The sequence below is a fragment of the Stenella coeruleoalba genome (genome assembly GCF_951394435.1).
Source record: "Stenella coeruleoalba genome assembly, chromosome: 18".
NCBI lineage: Eukaryota > Metazoa > Chordata > Mammalia > Artiodactyla > Delphinidae > Stenella > Stenella coeruleoalba.
Genome location: NC_137164.1, coordinates 24914054 through 24937105, shown reverse-complemented (window position 1 = coordinate 24937105; position 23052 = coordinate 24914054). Strand labels below are relative to the sequence as shown.

Sequence of the window (23052 nt, the reverse complement as noted above, 5' to 3'; positions counted from 1 at the left end):
CTTTTTTAAAATAAATTTATTTATTTATTGGCTGTGTTGGGTCTTGGTTGCCGCACGTGGGCTTCAGTAGTTGTGGCACACGGGCTCTAGAGCACAGGCTCAGTTGTGGCGCACGGGCTTAGTTGCTCCGCGGCATGTGGGATCTTCCCGGATCAGGGCTCAAACCTGTGTCCCCTGCATTCGCAGGCGTTTCCTTAACCACTGCACCACCAGGGAAGTCCTGAAGTGTATTACAGTATTTTCATTACTAAACAATATGTAGGTTCATTAGGATGTCTTAGACAAAGATGAGGTCTTAGAGAACAGCATTTATAGATGGCCTTAAATATGCAAATCAGGCATATTCATAGACAGGGTGGCATCTCACCAAATCAACACTTCATCTTCTGGGAAGCAAGCTTATTTTCATAACTTCTTAATAGGAATATTACTCACACTACTCCTTTCATTTATTTCCACAAATCAGTTGAAGATTCTGGAATTGTCTTTATTAAGGCGTTTTAATGAGAGTTTTAAATTAAAATATTTGTTTTTTTGTTTCAAATATTTATTTATTTTTATTTTTGGCTGCATCAGGTCTGAGATGTGGCACACGGGATCTTTTGTTGCAGCACACAGGCTTTTCTCTCTAGTTGTGGCACTCGGGCTCCAGAATGCATGGGCTCAGTAGTTGCAGTGTGCAGGCTTAGTTGCCCTGCAGCATGTGGGATCTTATTTCCCCAACCAGGGATCGAACCCATGTCCCCTGCATTGGAAGGCAGAGTCTTAACCACTGGACCACCAGGGAAGTCCCAAAATTTAAATATTTAAACAAACGTACCTTGTATTGTACAAAAGCCCAAGATCCTCAAGACTTGGTATTCATACATGCCCTAACATTCCTTGAAATAATATAGTAGTTTATGCTTTACAAAAGTTTTATATATATACATATGTACTGATCAACATTTAAATATTCAAAATCAAGGGCTTAGAGATTTTTTTAAGTTAGAGATCTTTTATTTAAAAACCAGACTGCTCCTGGGACTTCCCTGGTGGCAAAGCACGTGCCACGGAGCAACTAAGCCCGTGCGCCACAACTACTGAGCCTGTGCTCTAGAGCCCGTGAGCCACAACTACTGAAGCCCGTGCACCTAGAGCCTGTGCTCCGCAACAAGAGAAGCCACTGCAATGAGAAGCCTGCACACTGCAATGAAGAGTAGTCCCCACTCGCTGCAACTAGAGAAAGCCTGCACACAGCAACAAAGACCCAACGCAGCCAAAACACAAAAAAACCCAAAAAAACCCAGACTGCTCCTGCTGCTAGTTTGCCATGTGTTACCATAACCTAATGAATGAAATCTTTAGTATTATTACATGAGTAGGTATATAACATATAGCAGAATAACTCTCAAATTGTTTTTCTCTCTTTTCTTATTAGCTGATGAGGGTCTAATGGAAATACTCCGAGATAGAGACATTAAGCTAAGTGGGGCTCTGGGCTCCAAAATCTCTTCTGTACCTTCATTGGGTATCCTTCAGGTACACCAGAGACAATTAAGTCATTAGTAACGCCGATTGCTTTCTCTCCTGCACTAACACCAGCTGGGGGAAAAGCAATAAAAACAATTTTTAAGTTGATAAAATATACTTAACATAAAGGTTACCATTTTAACAATTTTTAAATTGTTCATTGCTTTGGCATTAAGTATATTCACACTGGTTTGCCACCATCACTCTACCACCCATCTCTAGAACTCTTTATATCTTGCAAAACTGAAGCTTTGTACCCATTCATAACTCTCCTTTCTTCCTCCCCCAAATCCCTGGTAACTACCATTTTACTTCCTGTCTCTTTGAATTTGACTACTCTAGGTACTTAATATAAGTTCAGTGATTAATTTTTACCTTCCTTATATATGCCCATACTTTGTTATTTGGTTTAGTTTACCGTTCACAGAACCCAAAATATTTAGTGGTACTGTGCTCTAAGCTCTAGAATAGTGCTATCACAGATCTTTGTGCAATGTTGTAACTATTCTATGTCTGCCCTGACTCATCCAGTATCCAGAGCCGCCTGTAGCTCTTGAGTACTTGAAATGTGGCCAGTGGCCCAAGGAACTGAATTTTTAAATTTAGAAACACTGCATTGTTATCAGTGAAATTCAGTGGCGAAAGGAAAGTCTTCTCAACAAATGGTGTTGGAACAACTGGATCACAATGTGAAACAAAAAACAATCTTGACCCCTGCCTTATACCATAAACTAAAATTAAATTGAGATGGGTCTTAATATTAAATTGAAAACTTAAATAGAAAAGGGAAAATGATAAACCTGCTAAAAGAAAACATAAACCTATCTCTGTAACTTTGAGGTAGGCAGATTTCTTAGGCCACAAAAAAAACCAGTAATCTTTTTTAAAAAATTGATAAAATGAACTTCAACAAGATTACAAGCTTTTGCCCATCAAAAAAGCAGTGAAAACAAAATAAAAAGGCAAGCCAGGGCTTCCCTGGTGGTGCAGTGGTTGAGGGTCTGCCTGCCGATGCAGGGGAAACGAGTTCGTGCCCCGGTCTGGGAAGATCCCACATGCCGCGGAGCGGCTGGGCCCGTGAGCCATGGCCGCTGAGCCTGCGCATCCGGAGCCTGTGCTCCGCAACGGGAGAGGCCACAACAGTCAGAGGCCCGTGTACTGCAAAAAAAAAAAAAAAAAAAAGGCAAGCCAGAGACTAGGAAAAAATATTCGTAATACATACACCCCATAAACATATGAAAAGTTGCTCCATGTCGTTCATCATCAGATGAATGCAAATTTAAGTCACAATGAGAAAACACTGCATACCCATGAAAATGGCAAAACTTAAAAAGATCAACAATACTAGATGTTGGTGATGATAGGGAGCCATTGGAAACCTCATATGTTAATACTATGACTATAAATGGATATATCCACTTTGAAAAACTGTTTGGTAGTTTCTTTGAATGTTAAATGCCCAACAATTTCACTCCTAGGCATTTGCCCAAGGGAAATTAAAACGTGTCTACAAAAAGACCTGTGCAAGGATGTTCATAGTAGCTTTACCCATAATAGCCGAAACTGGGAATAATCCAAATGTGCATCAATAGAAGAATGAATAAAATGAATTGTGGTATATTCATACAGTGTGATACTACTTAGAAATAAAAGCGAAACCACCCTTGATACCTGCAATATTGTAAATGAGTATCAAAACTTTTGAACAAAGAAGTCAGATATACAGGAGTACATACCGTATGACCATTGATGTGAAATTCCAGAACAGTAAAATAAGCTATGGTGAATAAAAATCGTAATAGAGGTTGCCACTGTTGGGAGAGGGGGAGCTGGCAGATGACTGGATTGACTGGAAAGGAGCACAAGGAAACTTTCAGAGGCAGTGGAAACGTTCTCTTCTTGAATGGGCCGGCAGTTACAAGGGTGTATGCAATTGTCAGTTGCATACAAAACTCAGTTAACTCAATTGTAAATGCAGTTATCACAAAATACACCCTTGTAACTTCCACTCAGGTCCAGATATAGAACATTACCAGCATCCCAAAAGCTCCACCCCTGCCAACATATGTCTTCCTAATCACTGTTGCCCCCAATACTAGAGTCTATGATTTTAGAAATATTTTCTTTTAATTTTTAGTTGACTGTAGTAGTTTGTGATCCGAGGTCCCTTGACTCAATTTCAAATTCAATTTTAAAATCTCTCTAAGGTTTATTTTTTAAATAAAGTTTGTTACTCCTTAATATTCCAAAGGTGTTGTGCATATGAGGCAATAAACTTTGGCTTTCCAGATTTTTTACAAGAACCCTGATTTATCTTTGGCTTATATATTCATTCCTAATATTTTTCTACTAAAGTTAAAAATGTCAAGTTTATATTTGTAGTTTAGGAGACTAAAGGTCTATCTGAATAAAGCAAGATTATGAGTTTAACTGAATCTCACTGTACAAAAATAAAGTGTATAACAACTGAAAGTACTCATTAATTAAATAACAGATGTCCTAGATCCTTGCTACCCCAAGTGGTGTTTGCGGCTCATCATCATCCATCGTCACCTGGGAGCTTGCTGGAAATGCAGAATCACAGGCTCCAGACCTACTAAATCAGAATCTGTATGACGGCAAGTTTACCAAATGATCTGTATAAATACAGAGCTTTGGGAAATACGTTAAGTTAGACTATCTTCATTTTGCCTTGTTTCACACAATGTTCTAATATTTACATTTCCTTGGATAAACGTTTCTCTGTTACATAAAATGCCTGAAAACAAAAATCAGTTTCTGTGTTTCTAACTTTAACACTCAAACTCCCTATTCAACATTCTTTCAAGTTAAAGCAGATTCTCCAAAGACATCAATTATTGGGGGGGCCGGAGGGGGGAATGCCTACCCCTAGGGAAATCATGAATCATGATATTGATTCAAATAGGATTAAATTATCTCTCAACTCAGAGAAAGTGAGAGGAAAGACAAAGGAAAGCTTTCTTTAAAGAATGCCAGCTGAACTCTACTCAATACTCTGTAATGGCCTATACGGGAAAGGAATCTAAAAAAAAAAGAGTGGATATATGGATATGTATAACTGATTCACTTTGCTGGACACCTGAAACTAACACAACAGTGTGAATCAACTGTACTGCAATAAAAATTGAAAAAAAAAAAAAAAGAATTCCAGCTAAGGGACTTCCCTGGTGGCGCAGTAGTTGAGAATCCGCCTGCCAATGGAGGGGACATGGGTTCAAGCCCTGGCCCAGGAAGATCCCACATGCCGCAGAGCAACTAAGCCCGTGCGCCACAACTACTGAGCCTGCACTCTAGAGCCCACGAGGCACAACAACTGAGCCCACATGCCACAACTACTGAAGCCTCGGCAACAAGAGAAGCCACCACAATGAGAAGCCCACACACTGCAAAGAAGAGTAGGCCCTGCTCACCGCAACTAGAGAAAGCCCGCACGCAGCAACAAAGACCCAACGCAGCCAAAAATAAATAAATAAATAAATTTATATTAAAAAAAAAAAAGAGACAGAGCCAGAAGCAAGTCTTTTTACAACCTAATATCAAACGTGACAATCCCACCACTTCTATTCTATTCTATTTGTTAGTAAAGAGTCAATAAATCTGGTCCACATTCAAGGGGAGATTATACAAGTGCATGAAATGCCAGGAACAGGGTCACTGGGGTCATTTCAGAAGCTGTCTTGCACAATGAGAAATCAAATGTTTATATGATGCTAAAGTACTACCCCACAGATTACATACTGATTATTAAGGACAGCATGTACCATTACAATGGAGAGATTTGACAGTTTTCAAACTTAGTATCACTAATAGTGGAACTTCCTGATATGATACAGTATCACAACATCACCTGTGAAGTAGTCTTACCAAATGTGTTTAATCTGAATTTAATTAATCTTTAGACATAATTTTACTTTATAGTACATTAAGGGCAAGCCAGGCAAATTTAGAATGTAGACTATTCTACAAAACAACCTTGTGGGACTCTTCAAAAGGTCAATGTCATATGGAAAAAAACTTGGGGGATTAATCCAAAAACTAAAGAGATACTGGCAAATGTAATGTGTAAGTCTTGGTTGGATCCTGGATTGGACAAAACAAACAAAAACAGCTAAAAAAAAAGATATTTTGGGGATAACTGAAGAAATTCTGATATGTAATAGCTATTCGATCATATTATATAATTCTTATATTATTATTATTGATATACAATCGGTGTGATAATGGAGTTATAATTTTGTATGAGAATGTCCTTTTTCCTAGGATGTGATGAAACATTCAGTAGTGTTATAAGACCTGCAACTAACTTTTAAATAGTCCAGCAACCACTGTGTGTGTGTGTGTGTGTGTGTGTGTGTGTGTGTGTGTGTGTGTGTGTGTGTACAGAGAAACAAAAAAAGCTAATGTGGCAAAATATTAACAATGGTTGAATCTAGATGATAAAATATTCATTGAACTGTTTCTTTAAAATTATTTTTAAAACTTTTCTGTGTGCTTGAAAATTTTCAAAATAAATATTTGGGAAAAAATTTCTCTCATCTTTACCTCCAAATCATTCAATTGGTCTTAAAACTCTATTTTAATTAGCCTTTCCTGGCATACAGTTCCTCTCTGAGAAACTATCTAAAATAACAACCGCTCTCTTTTTCACTCAAGAAACTTCCCGAGAAAAATTACTAAATACAACATGCCACTTTGAATTAGAGTTGGGGACTTATATTTTGGCTCCCTGCTCAGCTGGAAGTTCTGTAAGGTAAGGACTAGGTTTTATATATCACGGCACAAAACCGACCTCAGTGAATTACTCATATTACACCATATCTGTTGATGCTTGTTAAGTCAAAGAACAATTAGAAATAGAAGCCAAGCAGAGAGTCTGCTTTAAATATTGACTTGTAGTTTGTACACTACAGAGTTCACTCAGCTCTCCAAGAGCTCTACCATCTATGTCCTAGAGATGCTCACAGTTAGCAACTCATATTCTTCACAACTTTTATTTACTTTTTTATTTAAAAGTAGCAGTTTAGGGCTTCCCTGGTGGCGCAGTGGTTGAGAGTCCGCCTGCCGATGCAGGGGACACGGGTTCATGCCCCGGTCTGGGAAGATCCCACATGCCGCGGAGCGGCTGGGCCCGTGAGCCATGGCCGCTGAGCCTGCGTGTCCGGAGCCTGTGCTCCGCAACGGGAGAGGCCGCAACAGTGAGAGGCCTGCGTACCGCAAAAAAAAAAAAAAAAAAATCAAAAATAAAAGTAGCAGTTTAAGTCCTAACTTTAACATGATTAATAGTACTTTGTCTTTAAATAGGAGTTTACAAACAAGTTTATAAATTTATATCACTAAATTATACCACGGGCAAAGTCCTGAAGTAACAGATGTGAAATGTGTCTAAATTAATTTATAGATGGTTAAAAGAAAAGGCATATAAAGAGAACAAGTGATCTGTCCTACATCACATAGTCAATTCTCAATACTTTATTTCTCTTTTCAACAATGCATGCTTTGTTTCTACTTGAAGAGCTGGATTGTACTTTACAGGAAACCTAAAATAAACTTAGGTCAAGAAATGTAACTGGATTCATTAAAAAATATTTTTGTGAGTACCATGTATTTTTAGCTGCTCTTTATCAACTTTCATAAAGATTTCCCTACCTCGGTCTGCTTCTTGACATAGGTCCATTTCATTTATATAATAATAAATTATAAATCAGTATTTATTTTGCTGATTTAAGATTTTCATCCAAAAATTCATTAATGGTTTCTTCATCCGCTGATTGAAGCAATCTCTGAATTAGCTGATCCAGGCACTTCTCCCCACATAAAAATTCCTGGTGAAAGAGAGTTACTATGAAAACCTGATTACTAGAAATAAAGAAGAAACAAAACAAAGAATTAAGCATATATTTATTTCATTTCTCTAAAGTTATTATTTAATAGCAACAAAAGATTACTAATCTACAATATAATGAACACAATTGCTAACTTGGGAGGATCCCTAGTTAATTTTGCCTTTTTATGTAAAACGTGAATCCAAAAGAGTAAATGGAATTAAACTCTTACTTAAATTGTTTAAATTAGCATTTTTAAATTAGCCAACCATCCAAATTCAAATTATTTAATCCGTAAGTGGTTTATAATAGTTCTGTTTTTCTTAAATTAGAAATACAGCGGTTTTAATATCTACAAGTCCTGTGTAATTGAAAAATATTTATACTGAAATATTTCGGGGACAAGTGTCTTGAGGTTTGCAACTTGCTTTCCAATGTTTCAGTAGCAACACAGGTGTATCTATAGAGAGAAAGGGGAAGTGGAGGAGAAAGAGAAGGCAAACATAAGAAAATGTTCACAACTGTTGCATCTAGGTATAGGGTATATATATATATATGGACTAGTCTTTAAACATGTGTGCTTAACATTTCAAAATAAAAAATTGAGGAAAAAACCTCTCTCATGTTAACCTCCAAATAATTCCATTGGGTGGAAACTGTTTCAGTTAAGACTTCCCTGCAGTCTTCCCTGAGGCTTCTCTCTGAGAAACGAGTAAAATAATGACTTCAAGTACCTTTCTTGTGTTATAAAGGTTCTGTGTAATAGAGTTGTTGGGATTAGTGAATTAGCACAGCCTTCTATTTTGGAAATGCTAAAAATCCAGACGTTGGCTTAACAGAAATATTTTAATGTTGGCATCTGGAACATAGAACATTTGAAGTTTAGATGTAGGCATGAACTAATCTTATATTTAGTCTTTCTTGAATGGTCTTGAAGTTAAATTTCAGGTTAAGTGTACACATTTCTCTTTCAAATTAAACTGTAGGGGAAAAGATATGCCTTACTATCTTTGTATTCCACAAAACACCAGCATATAGTAAGATGTCGATTAAACTTTAAAATTAAACAGAAAGCAAGAGCACTATGATGAAATTTTAAAATTAAGATTTATACCATTTTGAACATAATATGAAAATTGCTTTTAAAATCAGTGTGCCTGTAAGCTCAAATTATTATGATATTGCCAATGTGACTTCCCCATCTGGAAGTTATGTTAAAAGGATTATTACTCTTATTGGTAATCACATCACATTTAGAGCTCAGTTGGATTAACCAGAGTGCTAGGGATACAAAGATCAAAGATGAAGGAGCTGGGGCTTCCCTGGTGGCACAGTGGTTAAGAATCCACCTGCCAATGCAGGGGACACGGGTTCTATCCCTGGTCCAGGAAGATCCCACATGCCGCAGAGCAACTAAGCCCGTGCACCACAACTACTGAGCCAGCGCTCTAGAGCCCACGAGCCACAACTACTGAGCCTGCGTGCTACAACTACTGAAGTCCGCGTGTCTAGGGTCTGTGCTCTGCAACAAAAGAAGCCACTGCAAAGAGAAGCCCGCGCACAGCAATGAAGAGTAGCCCCCGCTTGCCACAACTAGAGAAAGCCCACGCACAGCAATGAAGACCCAATGCAGCCAAAAATTTTAAAAAATATATGAAGGAGCTGTAGCTCCCAGCTTTCAGAAGCTCACAATCTACTGGGAGACCTAGGTAATACATAAGCTTAATACAGTGCAAGAAATTAAAAAATAAAGGAAGAAAAATTTGAATTAGGTCTTAAAAAGAGAATAGTATTTCTCCAAATAGAGACAAACAGAGCATTTCAGTCAAAAGAATGAATATGAAGAAAGGTATGGAAACAAAATACATTGAAAGCCCAGGACAAGGGTAAATTTCCAGTGTAATTGGGATACAGGGCAGGAGATAGGCTGATGCTAAGGAATCTGCACAAGAACTTTGGGAAACAGAATAAAAATACAAAACAATATATTACATGGTAGTCTGTGCTTATTATCTACATAAATACAAGTAAAATTAGCTACAAGGGAATTCATAATAAGCATACTGAGGGACCTCAGAGAACCCAAGGGCACGAATGTACAGGGCTGCTGCCACCACCCTGGGAATGAAGCTGGGCCTCAGGAATAAATGAATGTGGGGATTCATATCATCAGGATTCTTTGCATCCAGTTCTCCCATTTTTGCTCCTTTCAATATATCAGCTTCGATCTTCTCTCATTGAAGACTGCTTTCTCCCCATGGCTGGACATGTGGCTTCTAACCTCTTGTAAGCTTTATATATTTCAGCTTCATCCACCAAGAGAATGAGCATCTTTGTCTCTAGTTTAAAAATCCTGGGAAGAAACTCATTGACTGGGGCTTGTTTGGATTTCCCCCCCACAACAAATCAATTATTGTCTTGGGTCAAAATCATGATCATGTAGGAACATAGCTCTGTCAGGAACTATGTGGACGCAGTAGGGAGAAGGCCAGGTATTACGTTATTAATATGTAATACGTCATTAACGTATTACTGTCAGTGATCCCGACGACATGGGATTTAGTTAGGTGAATGTTCAAACCAAACTGACAGAGTAGGGAGAAGGCCAGGTTCTAAAATAAGGAGGAGAGCTGAGCAGAGTCCCACAGGCACCCACTTTCTTTCCTCTCCACTCCTTCCATTCTGTCCTGTGGCGGCTGCCCTGGAGTTAAGGCCTTCAGCACTTTTCCTGCCTCATCTGCAACTCTTCAGTTCCTAAATTATTCAGTCTGACTAGTCTCTTTCCTGTCCTGCATATAGATTTTAACGTTTCACTGCAACATTTTTTTATGCCATTTTCAAACTTTTTCCCTTCACTAATATGGAGCACTTTCTTTCTTTCCAATAAGTTGATCAGTGATTTGTAGAGCATACCAATATGTCCTTACTCCTTCTGAGTCTGGCATGCTAGTTTAGTTAGTAATAACGTGTTAGTATTCAGGCCAACGTCAGATATTTTATAACTATAAAAGCCAGTTAATCTGCCTCTGTTTCATGACTGAATACTATGCTGAGCACCTATGTGCTCTTCTGAAAGGTATTACTGGTCATGAGAACGTGGCTGTCTCATGGAAAACCATCACCACTACGAGAAAAACAACTGAAAGACTATGGTGTAATTAGAACAGTATGGCCAAACATGTTTGGTTATTACTGTGTGTTTCCTGAGGAAAGGGAAGCTACTAAATATTTTCTTTTTCAACAAGGCTATGATGTTCTTAGGCAAGACAGCTTTAAATTGCTGCAAAGACAGAGGAAGTGGCATAAGATACACAGAAATTTCTAAGTATGTTAAAAACACAGACATTTCCTCTGTAAAACTAGGACTTTAATTTTGTGTACAGAATGAGATAGAATCAATTGAAAGAAGCCCGAGGTATCACACAGCACCAAGGACAAGGATCAAAACCTTCTACCTTCTGCCTTGTCCACACACTCTTTATGAGAACCAGTTCACTTTCCCCTTCAATGGAAGGAAAAATAATTTTTCTGTGCTTCATCATTAATGTATTACTGTCAGTGATCCCAACGACATGGGATTTAGTTAGGTGAATGTTCAAACCAAACTGACAGGGTCTCTTCCCCCCCACAAGAATCATTGTAACACCTGAATATAATGACACACATTGTGGTAGGCAGAATTCTAAGACCCCCCCTGGTGTACACACCTGGCAAAATTCTCTCCCTTAAGTGCAGGCAGAGCTGTGAATATGCTGGACTATCACTCCAGTGATTAGATGGCTAATTAGTTGACTCTGAGTTAATCAAAAGGAATAGTATCCAGGTAGGCCTGACCTAAACAGGTGAGCCCTCAAAAAGGCCATTCCTGCAAGAGATGCAATGGGACAGGGCACACGAAGGGGACTAGACAGCAAGCAACTGTGGTCAGTCTTTGGGAGCTGAGAGCAGCACCCAGCTGATGACCAGCAAGAAAATGGAGGCTTCACTCCTACAACTCAAGGAAATGGAATACTGCCGACAACCACCTGAGCTTGGAAGAGGACTCCAAGCTCTAGGAAAGCATGCAGCCTGGCCAGCCCCTTTCAGCTTTGGGAGACCCAGAGCAGAGAACTCAGCTCTGTCGTGCCTGGCTTTCTGACCTACAGTAACTGTGAGATAATAAACAGGCATTACTTTAAGCCACTAAATTTGCAGTAATTTGGTAATCGGTAATAGAAAACTGATAGACATGTACTGAAAATACATTAATACATTGTGATTACATAACAAAGAATTTGGAATTTAAAAGATAGCTGTTTCATACTGGCATAAAGACCATATTTCTTACTAGCAAACTAATAAAAATGTTCACAAATTTGGGGTACTAATATAATCTATCTCAATGTTTTTAAATTACGTGGTAATATTTCAGAGATTACTCTCTAGAATTCGACTATACTTTCTTTGAAAATCAAAGGCACATAAAGCATACTCATTCATATTACCTTAATATTACGAACTTCATATGCTATCCTGTGGTCAGTGACTCTATCCTGGGTGAAATTATATGTCCGAATTCTCTCTGACTGGGCTCTTGTTCCCACCTGTGTCATAACAAAAAGCAATTCATATTTTAACTTTATAATTACTTTTATTACAACAGAAACAGTGCTTGTCAATGACTTTTCTATTTTAACAGTTTAAATGTTTTCTAAATTCATATACACAAAGTGACAAGGAATAAGAATGGGCAGAACTTATTAAGACTACAGGTCTGTAAAGCTTTATAAGAATTAACATCTCTTTGGTAACTCAAACTCCAAATATTTAAAACCAAATTATCTTTCTACCTCAGTCAGTTCTTCCCGCTGGTTTCTATAAATGACCCTACAATGATGTTCCCTTTGATCTAAGTAGGAAACCTGACATCCTACACTTTAACAAACATTTCATGGTAGCTTACTATCTGCCAGGCTGTGATATAGACCGTGAAAGGAACTTCAGCTCATCCCGTTCTCTAACTGCCCAATTCCAGTGGTTTCAAGGGTCTTTTATTCTATCCTGCCCTTTCCATTTCTACTGTCTATCATTCAAGGGCTCATGACTTTCATTACACTCCTGTAAAAATCTCCTGATTAATCTTCCATTTCTCTGCTTACATTGTGTTGGCCTGCTTAGCTTTCCTAAAGCCCAGCTTTCTGATACATTTTCTTCTTTGGCTCCTTCCTGTCTACTAGGCAGACACAACTCAACTCAGTATTCAAGGTACTTCACAATATGGCCAACTTCCTCAACATTATTTCTGAAAATTATATGAACCTCTATAATGCCACTTATTATACCATATCATAATTATGTGCAAGTCTGTTAACTCTGCTTAAATCTCATCTCAAGGGGTGCCCTTCCTTAACACTCTCCTACCGCCTCTGTCTTTCCTGGTCCCAATGTGAAATATGTTATCTTCCTCCTTCAAAACCCCATGCACTTGGAATCTTCTTCACCGCACACCAGTTTGCCTTTTGCTATGGTTATTTGTATTCTTAGTCTGCTCATCTGCCTCCCTCCCCCCACATACAATGCACACAACACCCTCTCTCACTCACTTTCACTTTTTTTAAATTTTTTATTATTTTTTTACCTTTTTTTGAATTTTATTTATTTATTTTTATACAGCAGGTTCTTATTAGTTATCTATTTCACTTTTTATTTTAAAATTTATTTTATTATTTATTTTCATCGAAGCATAGTTGCTACAATATTATATAAGTTACAGGTATCTCACTTTCACTTTTTAAGATAAAAGAAAAAGATTGCTATAACTTACTTTCTAAAGCAAACAATATGAAACTGAAGTCCTAAGTATGGCTGATCACCAGGGGAATGTTTTTAAATGAAAGATTCCAAAACCTAACCTAAGATATACTGAATCATGGATTATGTATTTTTAAAACAGTCCCCAGGCCATCCATTCTGCAACCAGCCAGGTTTGGAAACTACTATCCCAAGGCACCACAGTTATGCCTAGGATCCCACCCAGATCAATTATATCAGAATCTCTGGGGATGGGGCCTAGACATCTACAAAGCTCTCTAGGTGGTAAGTGGAACCAGGGTTGAGAACCTGGCATAATGCCTTCCATATAAAAGCTACTGTATATATTAGCTGAAGAAAAACTCCTAAGTGTCAGAAATATCTACTAAAAAATTTCACACAGATGGACAAGTTAATTGAGAGACATGGAGGTCATTTCTGCCCTTTCAAACCAGACCACTAAAGACGACACACATGCCCACAATCGACATAAGGCCGATCTTGAATACTTACTTTGAAAATTACTGTGTGAAACATCTGATGCCAAAATGTCAAACGGCAAGTAAAACCCAATGTCTTTTATTAAATCAAATGTGGCAGAGCTGACAGTGTTTATGTTATCACTTAGCTGCCAAGAAGTAATGCTTTGTAAATGAGCATTCCTATCTGCAAACGTGCATACTGATGCTGTGCCACAGGCTGGGATTACCACAGATAGAGGCTTAATAAATTATTTATCCTGTCACTTTTACTACTTGCAAGTTAGAATGTGGGTAAGGGAAACAAGAAGGGCAAAAGTGTGAAGGACTAGGACATCTAGGTGAAAAGAATAATTAATGTTTAGTTTTATACAATTAATTTTCCTAACAGGCCGCAAAAATCTTCCAAATTTACCGTAGTATAACTACCTGCAAATAACACAAAAGCACAGTTATTTCTGGGTTCCACTGTCTCTTCCAATTTCTCTCAAAGAAAAAGTTTACCTTTTTAGAGTTTAAAATCATACAACCCTTTGTTTACTTAAGACAATGACATTTATTCATTTTGCTTAAAACTTATCTATTTATATATTTGTATAAATAATAATACAAATGTATATAGTACAAAATTCAAAAAGTACAAAAGGGTATATAGCAAAAAATTAATCTCTCTTCTACTCCTCGTTCCCAGACTGTATCAGAAGCAGTCAGTATTACCAGTTTTTTGCAGTGCCATATATTTTTGATCCCACATAAAGTTATACAATAATAGGGACTTCCCTGGTGGCGCAGTGGATAAGACTCCACGCTCCCAATGCAGGAGGCCTGGGTTTGATCCCTGGTCAGGGAACTAGATCCCACATGCATGCCACAACTAAGGAGCCCGCCTGCCGCAACTAAGGAGCCTGCCTGCCGCAACTAAGACCTGGTGCAACCAAATAAATAATTTTTTTTTTAATGTAGGAAAAAAAAAAGTTAATAATAAAAACATAGGTTTTTAAATTAAAAATCTGAAAAATCTCTTAATTTCCAGAGAATTGTCTTTTACACTAATTTCTTTTAAAGACAATTATGATCTAAAACTGGAGGGAAACAACTGGGAAACAATTTTTAGTTTACACATATCTCCTCTACTTATTTCCAAACTGGCATGTCCAACTTTAGCCATAACCAGTCAGTCTTAAATTATTGCTATTTACAAATGAGCATGTTTTCCTGTGCTCTAAAATATTTCCATTCTATTAAGAATATTTACTCCATTTTCTGCATAAAATGATGGCTTCCTGTACAGAGGCATTAAGTTATTTCACTCAATAAATCTTACCTGCAGTTTTCTCACACTCTGTTGTTGACACTTGTCTTTCTCAATAATCTGCTGGTAGAGTCTAGCTCTCAACACACGCAAAGCTATTTCTTTATTTTTTATCTGTGATCGTTCTTGTTGGCATTCTACTACAAGTCCTGAAAAATAACAGGGATCAGAGATAAACTGGAGCCTCCACAAATCAAATTAGAATAGAGATGACGTGTCGATTATATCACAATAAAACTGATAAAAAAGATAGAACTGAGGAACATTTTAAAGGGGGAAAGGTTAATCAGGAAAAGGATGAAAAACATTTTAGATTTAGCACACTCCAGAAACTATTCCTGGGTCATGATGGTAATTGCTTAGATAGCTCTTTAGATTCTGATGTCTAAATGAGGTATTTCAGATGAGAAGGGTATATTGTACAGTACAGGGAAATACAGCCATTATTTTGTAATAACTTTAAAGGGAATATAATCTGTAAAGGTATTGAATCACTATGTTGTACACCTGAAACTAATACAATATTGTAAAAACCGACTATACTTCAAGTAAAAAAATAACAGAGGGCTTCCCTGGTGGCGCAGTGGTTGAGAGTCCGCCTGCCGATGCAGGGGACGCAGGTTCGTGCCCCGGTCCGGGAAGATCCCACATGCCGCGGAGCGGCTGGGCCCGTGAGCCATGGCCGCTGGGCCTGCACATCTGGAGCCTGTGCTCCGCAACGGGAGAGGCCACAACAGTGAGAGGCCCACGTACTGCAAAAAAAAAAAAAAAAAAAAACCAAAAAAAATAATAATAATAACAGAAAACAGGAAAAAGAAAAAAAGACTTTATATATAGAAACCAATAAAAAGAAACTACCCAAACTCTTTAAAAGGAAGAGTTTATAGTGAACGTTTCTTAGTTGTCTTGGTTCTAAATCTAGCTAATCAACATATCTAACTGCACATGTTTTGGTTAGTCGACTTCTGGATTTGGGTGGGTTTGACTCACTGTGTAGCCCAGTTACCAGCCCAAATCTAGCCCCGAAATGGTGACTCTTGAGACTTCAGGCTGTGTTCTTAATTTTGCAGCTACCACTCTGAAGGTCTATATCCAATCCTGCTCCCAGGTACACTAGAGGTGAAAGGTACTTTCCTTTCTGCATCACAAAAACCAAAAGCACTCTTAGCTTAGGCCAGTTGCACCGATAAGGCAGTAACTATTTTGCTGGAGATTTTTAAAAGTTCTATAAAATTCTACTCTTCAAACTATGTTTTCACCCTGTCTAAATAAGCTACAATCACACCTGCTAATAACTTTAAGCAGGCTTCGCCCTTATTGGTTCAATGTTATTTCTTGACTGCTCTATTGCAGCTATGCATTTGGGCTGGGGCACCAGCTTGCTCACGTCTTCCAAGCACTTGCCTGGAGCTCTCTTAAATCAGGAATCCTTTTTTTCAGCACCCAAAGGAATATGAAAGTTTCCATTTCAAGATAACCAGACAGTCATGAGATCTGTTCCAAATTCCTCTTATTAGCTGACCCATACTGACTTTGTCTATATACCTGCACTGTTCTCATCCAGTGGCTCAAGCCAGACCTTTCCTTACTCACCAGCTCAGTAATTCCTGAGGGAACCACTTCATTATCTATTTTAATACATTTTCTGTAGAGGAGTATTTAATCGTTAAATACTCCCTCAGGAATAGAGGACTGAGGGGAGGGGTAGAGTATGTTGAAACAAGGTGCTGGAGTTATTAAAAAAAAATTATAAAAGGGCTTTGAAAAAAAGGTTTGTGGGTAAGACTTAAGTCCTCTTTAGGTCCAAGAACCACATCTAAGTGGGTAAAAAATTGGCCCAAGGTAGTCTGGCAATATAAGCATCAGTCACTTTTGCAAAGTTAGTAATTTATGGCTGACCAGGGTGTAATGTTTTTTTTTTTCTTTTTGAATAAGACACCATCTATGCTCTCAAGGTGCCTTTATTTTATTTTACTTTTTAAATTCACTTATTTATTTATTTTTATTTTTGGCTGCATCGGGTCTTAGTTGCGGCACGCGGGCTCTCTAGTTGAGGCACGTGGGTGCTCTATTTGTGGTGCGTGGGCTTAGTTGCCCCCACAGCCTGTGGGATCTTAGTTCCCCAACCAGGGATCGAACCCGAGTCCCTTGCATTGGAAGGCGGATTCTTAACCACTGGACCACCAGGGATGTCCCCAGGGTGGTTTTATAATCCTCTAATGTTTTAAAGTATTTTAGTTCATTTTTTTCAGAAATTTGGTCACCTTTTACTTTGTTTTTAATTTTTAATTCATCTTAAGCTAATTATTACTGTTTATAATACAGAATACAGGGTTTAGGTAAAACACACTAAGTATTCAACAACTTGTGGATTTCTTAAGTAAATTATGGTAAGCTACAAACATTATAACTTCACTTTTGGTGAGAAAGGATATATTTATATATGCATAGAAAAGAATCTGAAAGGATATACACCAAAGATACATACCAACAATGGTTGTTGGGGATTGTTTTAGATGTTTTCTGTTATTTTGCTCATGTATATAATTCTAGGTTTTTACAGTTTCTTATAGAAGGAAAGTCAATAAAGAACTTTAGGGGCTTCCCTGGTGGTGCAGTGGTTGAGAATCCGCCTGCCAATGCAGGGGACATGGGTTCAAGTCCTGGTCTGGGAAGATCCCACATGCCATGGAGCAACTAAGCCCGTGCGCCACAACTACTGAGCCTGCTCTCTAGAGCCTGTGAGACACAACTACTGAAGCCCGCATGCCTAGAGCCCATGCTCTGCAACAAGAGAAGCCACCGTAATGAGAAGCCCACGCACCACAAAAAAGAGTAGCCCCAACTCGACACAACTAAAGAAAGCCTGTGCGCAGCAATGAAGACCCAACACAGCCATAAATAAATAAATAAATCTATTAAAAAAACCCAACAACTTTAGAACACACCCTCTCACCGTCCACAAAAATAAACTCAAAATGGCTTAAAGACTTAAATGTAAGACATGACAGCATAAAACTCCTAGAAGAGATCATAGGCAAAACATTCTGACATAAATCCTACCAATGTTTTTTTAGGTCAGTCTCCCAAGGCAATAGAAATAAAAGCAAAAATAAACAAATGGGACCTAATCAAACTTACAAGCGTCTATACAGCAAAGAAAACCATAAACAAGACAAAAAGACAACCCTCAGAATGGGAGAAAATATTTGTAAATGATGAGACGGACAAGGGCTTAATTTCCAAAATATACAAACAGTTCATGCAACTCAGTAACAAAAAAACAAACAACCCAGTCGAAAAATGGGCAGAAGATCTAAACAGACATTTCTCTAAAGAAGACATACAGATGGCCAATAGGCAAATGAAAAGATGCCCATCATTGCTAACTATTAAAGAAATGAAAATCAAAACTACAAAAACGACCTCACACTGGTCAGAATGGCCATCATTAAAAAGTGTCTACAAATAATAAATGTCAGAGAATGTGTGGAAAAAAGGGAATCCTCCTACATTGCTGGTGGGAATGTAAGTTGGTATAGCCATTATGGAAAATAGTATGGAGGTTCCTCAGAAAAGTAAAAATAGAGTTGTCATATGACCCAGCAATCCCATTCCTGGGCATATACCCAGACAAAACTATAATTCGAAAAGATCCATGCAACCCTATGTTTATTTGCACTATTTACAATAGCCAAGACATGGAAACAACCTAAATGTCCATCAACAGATAAATGGATAAAGAAGATGTGGTGCATGTATACAATGGAATATTACTCAGCCATAAAAAGAGGGAATAATGCCATTTGCAGCAACATGGATGGACCTAGAAATTATCATAATAAGTGAAGTCAGAAACAGAAAGACAAATACCATATGATATCACTTATATGGGGAATCTAAAATACGACACAGGGCTTCCCTGGTGGCGCAGTGGTTAAGAATCCACCTGCCAATGCAGGGGACACGGGTTCGAGTCCTGGTCCGGGAAGATCCCACACGCCACGGAGCAACTAAGCCCGTGAACCACAACTACTGAGCCTGCGCTCTAGAGCCTGCGCACCACAACTACTGAAGCCCGCATGCCTAGAGCCCGTGCCCGCAACAACAGAAGCCACCGCAATGAGAAGCCCACGCACTGCAACGAAGAGTAGCCCCCGCTTGCCGCAACTAGAGAAAGCCCGCACACAGCAACCAAGACCCAACGCAGCCAAAAATAAATAAATAAGATAAATAGATTTATACATAAAAAAAGAAAGCCCAGGTGATTTACAAAAAAAAAAAAAGACACAAATGAACATATCTACAAAACAGAAACAGACTGACAGACATAGAGAACAGACCTGTGGTTGCCAAGTGGGTGGTGGCGTGGGAGGAGGGAAGGATGGCGAGTGTTGGATTAGCAGATGCAACTAGTATATACAGGATGGGTAAACAACAAGGTCCTACTATATAGTACAGGGAACTATATTCAATATCCTGTGATAAGCCATAATGGAAAAGAATACGAAAAAAGAACGCATATATCTATAAATGAGTCACTTTGCTGTACAGCAGAAATTAACACATTGTAAATCAACTATACTTCAATAACATTTTTTTATAAATTGCACTGAAACAACAAGAACAGGAACACAAACTCCATCTGAAATAAAATGAGATGATGAGTGTAGTCTCCAAACACAATATATAAAGACAAAGTGGATGGATTGCTGTACACCTAAAACATTGTTAATCAGCTATACTTCAATTTCAAATTATTTATTTAATTAATTAATTAAAGAAAAAAAAGAAAAAGAGGCTGGAAGAATGGCAAATGACTCAGCAGAGAGGAGGAAGGTGAGGTCGAACCCCCTGTCGAGGGAGATGCTGACCAGAACCAAGCCCATCTGCCTGCTGAGGGCCAGACAGGCTCTGGCATTGAGGCACTAACGAGGCACCCCAGAAATCAGGGTTGACAATCTGGGGACTAGATACAGAAAGTCTATGTAACAACGCGATCTTCAAGTCCCCTCCCTCAATCTGCAGGAAGCAGGAGGTACAGTCTTTAGAGAATTAAATAAGGAAAGTTCCAGACTTGAGTCTAAATAGGTGCAAAGGAAGGCAAGTGTGAGGCATATAACTGAATAAAAAAGGATTAAGTAAAAGTGTGCTTACTGAATGGTGAGACCTTGACCTTACTCTCAGGCGTCCTGGAGGAGGATCCTTCTTAGGAGAAAAACTACCCAAGAGAAAAGATCTACGAATGCTGACATCTGAAGAGCTCTAATAAAAAAGCTGATTAATCACCTGACTGCCCTTCAGTTGAAACTTATTAGTGGATAAGTGGCACCCATGCACTCAGCTTTTAGAACCTCACTCTTAAATAGACACAGCCAAGGAGGTTCCTTTTCCAAGCAGAAGGGAATATGAACACCTTGGGGACCTCGGACCCATGACCCCAGTGTCACCTTTAAAGGGTTTGTGCAAGGAACCAGACACAACATAAGACTCTTTCTAAATGCCAAATAGTTTTATAAGATGTGAAGAAAAGTTAAAAGTACAAAAGCAGAAGGACTAGCTTACCTGTGGGGACATGGACAAGTCTGACAGCACTATCAGTTGTATTAACATGCTGCCCTCCTGCTCCTTTGGCTCGAAATGTATCTATTCGTAAATCCTTGGGGTCCACTTTCACATCTACCTAGAACAAAAAGTACAGCATGAGTAAATTCCACACTCAACAAATACTTTAATACTAAATTGATCCCAAATCTTTCAAATAAACTGTACTATTTTGTGTTAAGTCATAGCCATTTGACTAAGAGGTGAAATAACTTAAACCTAAACTCCCTATTCCAACAGATGCTATTTTTTAAAAAAATATTTATTTATTTGGCTGCATCGGGTCTTGGTTGAGGCTTGCAGGCTCTCTAGTTGTGGCACGTGGGCTCCAGAGCGCGCAGGCTCAGTAGTTGCGGCACGTGGGCTTAGTTGTCCCACAGCATGTGGGATCTCAGCTCCCCGGCCAGGGATTGAACCTGTGTCCCCTGCACTGGAAGGCAGATTTTGAACCACTGGACCACCAGGGAAGTCCCCAACGGATGCTATTTTTAACACTGACTTATGATGCTATGAGATCACTGAGTTATGTAATCTTTCGGAAGTTTCATCATCTATCATCCCACAAAGCTATATTAGATACAAAATATATTTAAAAAATATATATACATACATATAAAGTTGATCCTCATTATTCCCTGATTCTGTATTTGCAAATATACCTACTCGCTAGAATTTATTTGTTCCTGCAAGTCAATTATTGCAGCACTTTCAGAGTCATTTGCAGACATATGCAGGGCAGCAAAAAATTCAAATTGCTCTACACATGCATGTTCTCAGCTGAGGTCCAACAAGGAGACTCTCTGCTTTCTTGTTTCAGCTCCTACAGAGATGACAGAGGATGAGGACAGGAGGGGCAGGGCAGGGCAGTGCAAGAAGCTCTGGCTCTGGGGCCAGGTGGACAGGGTTTGAATTTCAACTCTGGCACCTGTGAATGACGTGCCTCAAGACAAGTCACTTACCACTTCTGAACATCATTTTCTCTCTTGTAAAGTAAAGAAAATAGAATCTACCAGGATAGGTTGTTTCTAGGATTTAGGATTATAATCTATGTGAGATATGTATATATACTTTCCCTAGAAAAAATAGTTCAGTATTCACTAAATCAGTATTCACTGTGACTTTGTAGAACATAACTACTGTGAATGAGAATCCACTGTGTGTGTATGTGTGTGCTTGTTAATGGACTGAACGGAGGCACCCCAAAAGATATGTTCTATTCTAACCACCGGAACCTTATTTGGGAAAAGGGTCTTTGCAGACACAATTGAGTTAAGATGAGATCATACTGGATTATTCAGATAGGCCCTAAATCCAATGACAAGTGTCCTTATGAAAGACACCTAGAGAAGAGAGAGGAGGAGACCATGTGAATTCAGAGCCAGAGATTGGAGTTGTACAGCTACGAGCCAAGGAACACATGGAGATACCAGAAGCTGGAAAAGACAAGGGAGGATTCTCCCCCAGAACCTCTGGAGGGAGCATGGCCCTGCCAATACCTTGATTTTGGACTTCTGACCTGTAGAACTGAGAATACATTTCTGTGGTTTTAAGTTACTAAGCTTGTGGTAATTTGTTATGACAGCCTTAGGAAATTTTCTGATATTTATACACACACACACAAATGCACAGAAATACATATCTATATATGAATACACAGATATACATATACAAATATATACAAAATATGCTGTTTTTGAGGGGAGACCTAACATTTTCTTCTACATTTATCATTTATTTCAATAAATGACAGACAGCAAGTATGACCATTCTCTTTGAAAAGTACACTAATAACAGGGTTGAGGTTAAAATCTAATATATAACTTAGTTAGTTGTTCTTTTGTTTCCTCTAAAATGAGTACTATATGGTGAAGAAAAAGATTACACAGTGCAAAGATTATACAGGCTTTGTTAAAATATGCCAGTGTTGGCTAGCATAAAATTTCAATAAACACTAAAGAGATGAAGAGTTATTTCCCATTTCTTGTGGTTACAGTATATTAAGTAGTTATACAAATATGTCGATGTTATATGTCATGTTCTCCCAAATGTTATAGAAACTACCTAATAACTTCTGGGGAATTCTGAACATAGAAACAGTGACTTATTAATATACAAAGAATTTAAAATATCAATTAAGAGAATAAGGCCCTGTTTAGGAGAATGAAGCTTCACTAAATGAGTTTAATTTTCAAGAATATGAAGACAACAAGGGGATAGGTGAGAATGGGGTGGAAGGAATAAGGATGGAAGCAAGACAACTCTATGGTTTTGATTTCTGAACCACATAAATGCTGATAACACCAAAAATAAAAGAGAAAAGAGGAAAGAAAATTAAATCTTAAAAATTAAGTACAACCAGAAACAAATGAATCAAAATATTTACCATAATAATAACATAACCACACACAAAAACATTATTTCAGATGGTCTTTGAACATATTACTCTGACTGCTTTCTTGGTGGGTTACATTCTAAGGACAGAAATGTTAAACATTACTAAGTAGTTTACTGA

At 38.3% G+C, this 23052-nt stretch overlaps 1 protein-coding gene across 5 annotated transcripts in view; it reads right to left on the bottom strand.

Moving 5' to 3' along the window:
• Nucleotides 1-6334: 6334 nt before the first annotated feature.
• Nucleotides 6335-23052, bottom strand: part of MTRF1 (mitochondrial translation release factor 1) — a 67717-nt gene continuing 50999 nt past the window's right edge. For 3 of the 5 annotated variants that reach the window (XM_079902731.1, XM_079902732.1, XM_079902730.1), the window contains 4 exons: nucleotides 20502-20619; nucleotides 14949-15085; nucleotides 11840-11938; nucleotides 7094-7355 (listed from right to left, as the gene is read on the bottom strand). In XM_079902731.1, coding sequence (XP_079758857.1) covers nucleotides 7242-7355; nucleotides 11840-11938; nucleotides 14949-15085; nucleotides 20502-20619 — 468 coding nt within the window. In that variant the 3' untranslated portion in view covers nucleotides 7094-7241. The other 2 variants (XR_013824806.1, XM_079902733.1) reach the window with 2 other exon arrangements.